The sequence below is a fragment of the Episyrphus balteatus genome, chromosome 1 (assembly GCF_945859705.1).
Source record: "Episyrphus balteatus chromosome 1, idEpiBalt1.1, whole genome shotgun sequence".
Taxonomy (NCBI): Eukaryota; Metazoa; Arthropoda; class Insecta; order Diptera; family Syrphidae; genus Episyrphus; species Episyrphus balteatus.
Window position 1 is genome coordinate 117,264,157 of NC_079134.1, and position 11,770 is coordinate 117,275,926.

General features: G+C 32.2%; 2 protein-coding genes across 2 annotated transcripts; one reads left to right on the plus strand and one right to left on the minus strand.

Moving 5' to 3' along the window:
- Nucleotides 1-1,620: 1,620 nt before the first annotated feature.
- LOC129910282 (uncharacterized) lies at nt 1,621-7,147 on the plus strand (the record flags this gene model as incomplete). The annotated part of the gene is made up of 2 exons (XM_055987612.1): nt 1,621-1,629; nt 6,533-7,147. Coding segments are annotated over 2 exons (624 nt in total), but the record flags the coding sequence as incomplete, so codon positions are not given.
- A 792-nt stretch (nt 7,148-7,939) lies between these two features.
- LOC129910291 (uncharacterized) lies at nt 7,940-11,566 on the minus strand. The gene is made up of 6 exons (XM_055987624.1): nt 11,431-11,566; nt 10,434-10,586; nt 9,229-9,453; nt 8,647-9,171; nt 8,297-8,589; nt 7,940-8,200 (listed from the first exon to the last, which is right to left on the minus strand). Exons 1-6 carry the CDS (start codon nt 11,564-11,566, stop codon nt 8,078-8,080), a joined length of 1,455 nt encoding a protein of 484 aa, XP_055843599.1. The 3' UTR covers nt 7,940-8,077.
- Nucleotides 11,567-11,770: the final 204 nt, after the last annotated feature.

Below are 11,770 nucleotides of genomic sequence, written 5' to 3' on the forward strand. Positions count from 1 at the left end.
AATTTGACAGATACGTGTCAAGTTATTTTATTTTCCTTACTTATCACATAAAAATTATTTAAAAAATCTTTCATTCTGATTTTTGGTGAATTATTTCTCAAATATCAAATTTGAGTGTCATGACTCTAAAAAGACTATATCTCGAGTTGTAGATTTTTTACATTTTTTATTTGTATGTGTGGCTTTCATATATTTATAATATCTATCGATTCCAATTTCAATTTAATTTTTATCAGGTTTTGTTTAGATAATAGATTTTTGCCCTTTTTCTAAATTCGCCTTTATTTACCCTACTCAAACTTCAAATTTTAAAAAATCCTGAAAATTAAAATTTTTAAATTAAATTTCCTATGACATAATATTTTTTTTATAACTCTTAGGCTTGCCATATAAGCAGGGTCGCATTTTCAAAAATTTGCAAAAATGAACTTTAAGGCCTGGCAACCCTATGCCTTGACAGGATATCGCTTGGCAACCCATGTGCAATTTATTTCTTAAGACACTAGCTTTCAGAAAATATAACTCTCAACTGGTATAACGATGAGGGTAGGTCGTCCTATGGCCGGATCTTAGACTATGAGGTGATATGAAAAACATATATATATATCAGTGGCGTCGCGTGAATAATTTAGATAAGTGTGCAATCCTTGAAAATTATAAGCTTATTTAAAAAAAATCAATTCATTAATCAATCTCTTACTATATACTGTTTTCTCCAAATTAAAAAAAAAAAAAAAACAACAAAAAATATCATTGGGTATATTTTTATTATAAAAAAAGACTTCACTAAAACCGTAGGTAACAAAAACTAAATTAAACTTCAACAAAAACTAAATACAAAACATATAAATTTGTAACGTTGGGCGCCACCTGTAACGAATTAGACTCTCGCCCCTCTGCACTCCTCGTAGACCACCCTTACAACCTCATATGTACAGGTACATGAGGCTGGTCCGGGCAGCAAGAGGCAGAGGGGTGTCCAGTACTCCGGCCCCCGTTCGGCATGCTGGCAACCGGCCGTTGCTCGTCGGATGGGGGTGAGTTCTTGGAACCGAAGTATTGGACTGTTGTTACGCACTGTCCTCATGCCGATCTATGCTGAAAAAAAAAATGGGGAACCCGATGTCAAAAGTTTTAGGGGAGCGGTGACTCCAGTAGGGCCGAGGGTCCAGATGTTGTTGGCCCTCGGAGGATTTTCCCACCCATGTATCTATGAGATACCACCATGGCTACCACGACCTCCAGTATTCTGTGGTAGCCCCTAATCCCGAACCAACTTGTCCCTAAAATCCCCTAAACATCCAGCTTACCTCTGCTTCTGACCCAAATTTTAATTAGTTATCATATCGATTTTCGACCAAAAGAAATCAATTTGCAACGGTTAAATATGTAACCATGAAAACTCTAATTTTTAACTTATTGCATACATTTATTAATCTTATATACTAAACAATTTTTGGTAAGTATTCATATATTAAGGTAAATATTTTAAGGTAAATTAAATTCCTTTTTTTTTTTTTTCAGTGTATGATGAATATATTTAATATTCAATTTATAAAAATAATTTTAATAATTTTTATTATTCTTGTTATTTTGTTTTGTTTTTATTTAAGTGTAATTAAAAAAAAGGTTAATATAAAAATTTTATTTATTGCAAGGTAGGTAAGTATTTAAAATCTTTTCTTTTTTTTTTTTTTGTAGGTAAGTATTTAATCTAAATTTTTTTTTTTTTTTTTTTCAGTGTAGGTAAGTATTTCTGTTTATTTTAGTAATTTTCTTTTTTTTTTTTAGGTAAATTTTCTATTTTTTTATTGAAAGTCAATATTAAATTTTGAATTGTCGAACATAAAAAAAAGAGAAATTCTTTAAATAATTAAGATTCAAAAATTTACTTACTCGCTTTTATTGGTAAATTTCCGCAGCAGTGCACCGCTCTGGAACTTGGAGCGATTTAAAAAAATCTGGAAGATTTAAAAGGTTATTTAAAGAAATTTTCTTTCCTTTTTGTTCATTCACTGTCGATTTAGTTATTCTTTTTTTTTTTTTTTTTTTTTATATATATTTTCTTTAATTTTAACCTTTAATCTTTTTTTTTTTTTTAACACTTTTATACCCTTTTGTGCATTTTCACTTAAAACTATTTACAATTATTTAACTTAAAACTAAACACACAAACACAACAAACGAGGGGATTATAGGGAAACTTGCTTTTTGTTTTTTTTTTTTTTTTTTTTTTTTAATGGGGTAAAACGGGGACACTATTATTAAAGGGGAAGGGCTGCTCCGTTTCCTGCTGCTGCTGCTGCTACTGCTGTTGCTACTGTTACTGCTTCTGCTGCTGGAGTTGTTGCTGCTACTTTGTATGTGTATTTTTATTAACGTTTTTTTTCTTTTTTTTTTCTCTTTTTTTTTTTTTTTCAGGGTGGTTCTCAGGTAAGTATTGTTTTTTTGTATTAATTAGTAAGTAGGTAGGTTCTTTTTGTGGTTTTAGATTATTTTTCACAATTCTTAATTACTTATTTTTTTTTCTTGTAATTTTTTTTTCTTTTTTTTTGTATAGGTTCAGTTTATTTTCCAAATGTCCCACTGTGTGTATGGACATGGACAGGTAAGTAAAATATATATATATTTTATGTTTAGACACTTTGGGGTATTGGTTTAATTTTATTTAAGAAATTTAATTTCTACTTGTAATTTTTTTTTTTTTTTTTTTTTAAACCCAATATTTGGCACCTTTTCTTTTTTTTTTTTTTATAAAAATCGAGGGAAATGCCACGACCCGCAGGCCGCAGTCACAATGCACTTGTACAGCAACACTCGTTTTCTTTATACTTTCTTTTTTTTTTTATTTTATTTTTATTTTGCTTTACTTTATTTTAAGTCAAACCGACCCGGATGCTTGCCAATTATCAACTGTCCAAATAAAAACCCATCACCACTCAGCTCGCACTTGCATACTTTTTTTTTTCTTTTCTGCCTTTGCCTAAGTAGAACCGTTGCACACGATCAGCCCATATAGTGGACCCAGGGGCGTACACTTCCTTGGGGCAAGCGGGGCGGTGCCCCGGGGCCCCCGACCGACCCCAGGGCCCCCACTGGAGACAATGCAGAGAAGGAAACTGTTAGCATAAATTGAATTACGAAGTAACCAGGGAGACAAATTATGTCATTCAGTGTAATGTATAATGCATTGGTAGCCACACAATATATGTATATAGATTTTTAAAAAAGTTACCCCAGGGGCCCAAAAAAAAGTAAAGTGCTTTTTAAAAAAAAAATTATAATTTTATCTTAGGGCCCCAAAAAATATTACTTGAAAAATCTTTGCCACCACAAATAATACATTAGGGGCCCCAAAAAAGCAAAAAAATATTATTTGAGGATCTTCAAAAGTGGTTCAAAACAATCAAATGGAAAATTAAATATAAATTCAGGGGCCCCAGCATAAATACATCAGGGCCCAAAATAAAAACATAAGGTTATTGGTGGCATTCCGAATATTACTTCAGAACAGAGGCCCCAATACCTATCAATTCTTGGCTCCAAAAAAATTATATTTTAGGGGCCTCTAAGCACTTAATTTTGAGGCTCTAAAAATAATTTTTCAGGGTCCCCAATATAAAAAATATTATGTCTGAGGATGGAAAATAAAATATGTATTTATTACTTCAGAACAGAGGCCCCAAGAACTATCAATTCTAAGCTAAAAAAAAATTTATTTTAGGGGTCTCTAAATATTTAATTTTGGGGGCCCCTAGTACAAGTGTTTACTACTTTTATGAGAGACATTTTAAGTAAGTATAGAAAAGTGCATTACGAAATAAAAATAAATAAAAAATAAATAAATAACTAAGGGGCCCCCAAATATCAAAGGGGCCCCAAAATTTAGTCTTACCCCGGGGCCCCGGCGACTCAACGTACGCCACTGAGTGGACCGCTATCTTTCGGCAACAAGTTCTACTTAGCTTGCCCTTGAAATCACACCATACACATAGCAGTTAAAATTTCTGCAAGCGCAAGCTGTGTGGCAATGGATTTGGTTTTCCTCCCTACCAAGTACATCGTTGCTATGCTTAGCATACATGGTAGGCAGCGGCACTTCGTAGAGAAAGAAAAGCTATGCAATGCTGTGTATTTGTTGTTGTTTATTTTTGGGCATAATTTTGTGTCGAATTAAATTCACACTGCGGGTCGGTCGATTATGTATTGTTATTATTTTATATTATATTATTGTTTATATTTGTATTATTATTGTTGTTTGTATTAATATTTTTGTTTGTATTATTATTGTTGTTTGTATTATTATTGTTGTATGTATTATAAGGTAAGTATTATTTTATCGTCGATTTTTATTAAAGGTAAGTATATTATTATATTTTATTTATTTTTATTTTATAGGTACAATTATATTATTTTTAGGTAAGTATTGTTTTATTATATTATTATTGTTTTATTATAAGGTAAGTATTATGTTAGGGTGGTTATTATTATAAGTTTTATATTATATTTTTTTTTTTTATTATTTATTAGCGTGCCGTTCCCCACAAATTATAGTTTTTTATAATATTAAATCGATTTTTCGATTTTTCTTGGTAAATTATTCAACCACCTTCTGAATAAAATTAAAACTTTGGCAACAAAACAACAAAAAATATCACCTCATGAAAAAAGTCCACTTCATTTCATTTTCACATTTTTCCTATGAAATTTGGTGTATTCTACCTAAAACAGAAAAATATTACCTACATCCTACATCGCCGACTGTCGTGCATTGCTTTTTTTCGCACGAGCTTCGATGTAATTCATTCTATTCTACCTAAACCAAAAAAAAATATCTACCCTGCCGACTCTCGTACATTGCATTTTTTCGCACGAGCCTCTATTCTACCTGAAACTGAAACAGAAAAAAAAAATACCTACACAGCCGACTCTCGTGCATTCCTTTTTACTTGCGATATAGGTACTATTTATATCAAGTTATGCATTCGTACAAAAAAAAGAAGTTGAGATAACATTTTTCCATGATATTACGATGGTAGACAATGCCAAAAAAGTGGGTCCCGGAAGTCTGTCTGTCAGTCTGTCAGTCTGTCTGTCAGTCTGTCTGTATAAGGAGCTACAGCCTAAACGGATGGACCGATTAATATCAAACTTGGTATGTAGCGTTATTTGGTGACTCTCCAGAGGGGTTTTTGGAATTAATTTTTTTGGACCAAAAATAACGGTAGTTGTCATATACCGATTTTAGTAAAATTGAAATATCTCGAAAACGGCTCTAACGATTTTGTTTAAAAAATTCAAATGTTAGTTTTAAGCTAAAGTCTATCTTTCAATAGAAAAAATTTTTTTTGAAAATCATTATTAACGGTACCTGCCATAGAACCGTTTTTTTTCAAATCCGATTATCTCCGAAACTGCTTATTCGATTTCAACGAAACTTTTTGTGAAGAAGCATTTATATAATTTAAATATAAGCCAAAAATAAAATTTTGAAAAAAATAATTTTTGGATTTAAAAAAAAAAATTGAAAATTTTTTTTTGAAAAATCAAATTTTCGAAAACGGGACATTGAACTTTTTTGAAATTTTGTTTTTAGATGTTGATTAGTGATTTCTACCAAATGGCATACTAATTTTATTTTAAAACTTTTTTTCCAAAAAAATATTTATAAAAAATTAGTTTTTAAAAAAACGGCTCTAACGATTTTGAAAATTTTTTTTCTAAAAATGCATGTTAATATATCAATCAAAACTGCATACTTGTTTTGGAGGGCAATTTAATTTCAGATTTTATTTTATTTTTTTTCAAAAACGAATTTTGTTTTTTTTTCCAAATTTCTATATAAAAAGTCTTAAAAATTTAAGCAACTTACACTCTAAGAGCAAGTTCGTGCGACCCAGTCGTGCATTTTATTTTCGCACGAGCTTCGATGTAACTCATTCTATTTTTCATCTTCAATGCTTTACAAAAACAGAACGGAAGAAAAGAAAATAAGAATAGAGACCGTGCACAGAAAACCGTCGTACGAGTTCACTACAAATTCATCAAAGTAAAGATTTTGTGTACGTGTGTATATCTAGGAATACTGCGAAAATTGTGTACGATCGAGTTGGATGGATTAATTTGATGAGAGAAAATGTGCACAGAAGGATTTCGTACGAGCTTATTTAATATTTTTGTTTCTGTTGTTTGATGAAGAAATTTTGAAAGAAAAATTAAGAAGGAAGAAAATGTAGGCTTTGTGATACAGGGTGTATGGGTGCATATTGGGAATATTTTATTTGTGCGTGGTAAGTGAGAACTTGTTTAATGAGGTATATTTTTCGTTGTTAGATCAGGGTGTGCAATGCACACCTTGCACACCCTGACGAGACGCCACTGATATATATATAAAACATATATAATATAACTATACAAAATAACACATCGAAACCGTACATACATTTTCACACAGAACACAATACACACAATAGAATTTTGTTATGTGAAATGTTCTCATTTAAAGTAGGTCTAATAAAAGATTATATTATAGATATCAGTAACAGATGTGGCTTGTTATTGGCGCAAAGCCCCAGTAAAAAATATGCTTCAATCTGAAATTCGCGCCATTGACTTCCAGAAGCAACCGCCATCAAACCCATTGCCAAATTGTCGTCCCAACATCGACGACAAAAAGGCTCTAGAAATGCTAAAAAGTATTAATAGCGCATACCTACCTGCAGCGGCCACTTGCTATGATGAATTCGTCCTGGACAATTCTGAAACAACTTTTTTTTTAGTCCAGTTTTACTTTGCGAATTTGTTTAGAGTAGAGTATAGACAATATTCAAAAGAAAGTCTGTTGGAGTTAGGGAAAAATTTAAATTTTTCAATTTTACCTCAATCTGCAGATAGAATTGAGAAGCTGACCAGGCTACAAAGCCAATCTCCCGATAATATTTGGCAAAAACTTCGAATCGGGAGAGTGACTGCGTCAGTGTTCAAGGAAGTGTGTAGAACAAATAAAAATATTCCTGCCATGAGTCTGTTGTCGAAGATCTGCGAATCGAAAACTTTTTCGACAGCCGCAACAGCTTATGGCAAACGCACAGAAAAGCAGGCAGTTAAGTATGTAGAAGCTTTTCTTAGGAAAACGCATTTAAATTAAAAAATGACTGCCTGCGGAATCTTCATACTAAAGGAAAAGAGCTTTTACGCTGCGACTCCGGACTCCATTTTTGAATGTGAGTGTTGTGGCAAAATCCCAGTCGAATTGAAATGTCCGTTCAATTTACGCAACGGAGAGGACATCGACTCCGTTTTGAAAAAGGTGCATGTATATTAAAAAATGGCTGTGATTATTTAATGAATGTTGACCACCAATACTATTTCCAAATGCAATTGCAAATTCATATTTTAAATGTTAGGTTTGGCTATTTTAGCATTTTTTCACCAAAATCAAAAATTGTCATTAAGGTAGAAAGAGATGAAAATTTTATGAAAATCAATATGCTGGAGAGCGATAGATACTTTTTTAATATTTTACTCCCCGAATTAATGGGATTTGTCTATACAAGGTCTGCAAATGAATGAATGTTTGTTTTTTTTGTGTGTGTTTGTAATATTGTTTAACTGTTACTTTATATTTGGTGAATTGTTTTTGTTTATTTTTATTTATTTATGGTTGTTTAGTTATATTTTAAGATTGTTGTTTAGTTTTGGATTTGTTTTGAGTTGTATATAAATATACTAATGTTTTGGTATTGATTTTTGTTTATGTACTAGTATTTTCCATTGTAGTTTTCTTTGTTTTGTATAATATGCTAACATTTCCTTTTTTTACTTAACTTATTTTAATGTTTTCTAATTTATCTATTCCGTCCATGAATTAGCACGCTAATTTTATTTAATTTTGCATATTTTTTTTATTAACTAATTTAAGACATATTATTTACTTCCATATTTTATTTAAAATTATGTTAAAGAAATAAATATTTACAAAGTTACACAATTAAAAAATATACTTATACTAAAGTTGACAAAAAATTATTTACAAAGTTCTTATACAATAAAAAAAAATTTTAAAAAAAACATGTTTTTATTCATTTAATATGGAAGGAATTACCGAAGGGGTAAGATTTACTAATCCGCAACACGTCCGCACAATAGCATCATAATACACTTCGTCTTCGTTGATCCTTTTGGAAATTGTTGTCATGGGCTGAAAATGAGATAAAATAGTGTACTTTTGGCGCAGATTTCCTATAACTCTTTCAACATGTATTCTAACTAATGATAAATTTTTGGAATACTCAACTGAATCGGGTCCTAACTGCGGCTTTCCTTCCATAAATGCAGGTGTCTTCAACTCTGCTCCTTTTCTTTCGACAGCTTCTCTAATGAGGAATCCTCTATCCGAAAGAACTATGTCTCCAGGCCCAATGTAACTCAAGAAGTCAGAGTTCTCAGCTATAAATTTATCACTCGTCCTTCCACCAAATCCATTGGAAATATAATTTATATTTCCACTTGGTGATATTCCGATAAGATATTTTATAGTCTCAGAACTCTTGTACGATGAAAACGTCGCTGCTCTTGCCAATGGCTCACCTGCGGATTAATATGACTTTATTACAAAAAGTTTGATCGACAAAAAAATGAGCTTACCAGACTTTTCAATACGGATTTCAAAACAATCGATGATCACCGCAAGCCTATCACCGAATAGTTGTTTAAAACTATATGGTGTAAAATAAGTCCTGGCGTTCCTATCTGGCCATCTTATAAAAGCATTCATCTCCATGTTTAGTACCAGGATACATTCATGGAATTTCTTTGACGCAGTTTGCGTAGAAATTCCAAAAATATACCCAAGCAACTTAAAAGGCAGATTCAGACGAAGCTTTACAAGAGTAAGGATAAGTACCTGAAATTTATTTAAATTTTTTAATAAACAAAAAGGAATATTAGATTCTATAGCATTATATAAAGTAAAAAGGGTAAGGAAAAGGGGCAAGCCTGTAAAGTAATTTGTTTTAACATCATCGTTTCTAAAACTTTCGATTCCCATGTTCTCTAGTTGTTTTTGTAAAGCAGCAATCTTGGCATCCCTCAGATCCAAAGTGAATTGAACTTCTTTTAACTTTAATTGAGAGTCATCTATCTCAATCATCCACAGATCAGTTTGAGTTCCTGGACAGCGTAAGTATTACTTATATTTGTTTTAATTTTTTATTTTAAGGTACATACCAACAGTATTAGAAGAACTCTCTTCTACATATGAATCGTCATTCCCATTTTCCTCGTTTTCTGTTACTAACATGTCTTCCTGATGAGAAAAGTCCAAACCTTGGCTTTCTTCCCTCTTGGCACTAGCATTTTCTTCGAAAACATTATCAAGAACCAATTCCTCTGATGCGGTATCTTGGTATGCACCATAGTTCTCAGGAGCCATAATGTTAGCCGAGACATTTTCTAAAATTAAGGAAACAAAAATTAAAATTATATCAGAGAAAAATTCATAACAAAATTTCGAAAACGAATTTTAAATCTTAAAGGAGTTATATAATTGTTTAGAGGGATGAAATTATAACTGAATGTCGTATGCCCAACTCATAACAAAATTTCGAAAACGAATTTTGAATTTTTAAGGAGTTATATAATTTAATCATAAGTTGTAAGAACGGAATAATGCTTGATTTACAATATTGCGAGACGACGAGACGAGAGCGTTGCGTTTTTTTCTGAACGTACTTCATTAACGGATAAAATGCATTTTTGCATTTAACACTTTATGCAGATTGTCTCAATGTTGTAATTTAAATATTTATTTTAAGTCCAAAATATGATGCTCTGTCATTTTTCCTGAGCCTGAAGACCATTATCTTGAGTATCCAACCAATAAAACCCAAACTGTAAGCTTTTTTAAATAACAATACGAGACAATTTTTTGAGTTTTGTTATTCAATTTTTGTTTAATTTGAATCGTTTCAAAACTCTTGAACAAAATATCGAAGTTGCTGGATTTAAAATCTTATATTATGAGTTCTATTGGTCGCATATTCAAGATAATTATCGTAATTCTTAGGGAAAATGACAGAGCATCATATTTTATATTAAAAATATAAATTTAATTCAATTTGGCCTTCACATATTGAATGATGGATTAGCAATACTAATATTGCAATATCTCACATTCTTAATGCAATAGAGCAAAACCACAATAACAAAAGTTTTTCCTAATTTATAGTTCTTTCATTTTATACCAATTTCATTGATGGCCGCGCAACGTCCAAAATGCCCATTCTCCTTTATCAGAAGAATCACCATTTATCAGCTCCTAAATTCCTCTTTTAGTGCAGAGCTTATCAAATTTGGAGATAAAACTGTTGAATTACTTTCCAGGAATGGATTCTGAAATTTAAAATGGAGCTAAGATAGATTCAAATCCTTACCTTTTGTCTCTACGCTTTTGACATCCACATTTTTACTTCCTTTTGGTTGGGTCCTCAAAATATTTTCGGGAACAAGTGGAACTGTTTTGTATCCTAGATTCAAGCTAGGAACCCAGTCAGGGTTTTGGTTATCCTTAAGTCGGGCACATTTACCTATTAATAAAAAAAAAAGACAGAATACCTATGCTGCAAATTTTCTGATCCACACAGGCCTATTCCTGACATTTATTTGAATGGTGTAGTGCTTTCCAAGTTTGAAAAGTTTAAATATCTGGGGTCTATGATAAATAACGAAGGTACTTGTGATGACGATATCAATCATCGCGTAAGCGTAGAGTGGATGAAGTGGCGGGAAAATTCTGCTATCTTCTGTGATCGAAAAATGCCCCCTAAGCTGAAAGGAAGGCTCTACACCGCAGTTGTGCGTCCAGCACTCACATACGGTTCACAATGTTGGACAATGTATAAAAAGTATGAGAGTAAGTTAACGGCAGCTGAGATGAAGATGCTTCGCATGACAGCAGGAGTAACAAAGCTTGATAGAATTAGAAGTACGAAGATCCGAGGAAGCCTTCATGTTAAAAATACCATCTCCCAAAAAATTGAACACGACCGACTCAGTTGGTATTGCCATGTTCAAAGGAGAGATCCTGAGAGCCCCGTCAAAAAAGCAATATCATATAACGTTCCAACACGAAATAAAAAGAAAGGTAGGCCTAAAAACTCCTCGTACAAGCAAATGCAAAAACACCAGCATTCAGTTGGCCTCAGAAACGGAACAATACAAAACCGGGAGGCTTGCCGCCGATTTCTGAGGTCAACCCGGCGAACCCCACAGGCGGATCACTAGTGTGAAGCAGTAACGTGGGAAGGTTATGATCCCCTCGACATCGAGATCATAACAGCGCCGAGAAAAAGGAAGAAGAAGAAGAATAAAAAAAAAAAAAAAATTGAATCTTAGGTACAAGTATTCCACTGAACAAATAAGTTTACTCACCAGAAATAAAATGCTTTGAACATTTACGAGCACTTTTTGTGTTCAATGTTTTATTATTAATAGAATTCCGCCAGTTTGGTTCCTCGTGTCCGAACGCTTGGAAACATAAAGAATCCAACACTATCTCCTGGCACATTGGAACTTATGCTATTGCATTCATTAATGCAGCAATAGTGAGGCATTTTTATTCTTCAATAATTTTAACACTTTTCGCGAAATAGAAAGTAAAGAATTTAGTTTAAAAAAAACTTTTTAACAGCACGAGAACGATTTTCACAAGCAAAAGAATTCTCTTAATTTGCGCGCGTCTTTAAAAATTTGGTTTGTTTACCTTTTCACC

Coding starts and splice junctions, on each gene's coding strand:
- LOC129910291 (XM_055987624.1), bottom strand. CDS start 11,566: ATGTGCCAGGAGATAGTGTTGGATTCTTTATGTTTCCAAGCGTTCGGA. Junction 10,587..11,430: donor TTCAAAGCATTTTATTTCTG/GTGAGTAAACTT, acceptor TTTTATTAATAG/GTAAATGTGCCCGACTTAAG. Junction 9,454..10,433: donor CAAAAGCGTAGAGACAAAAG/GTAAGGATTTGA, acceptor CCTTAATTTTAG/AAAATGTCTCGGCTAACATT.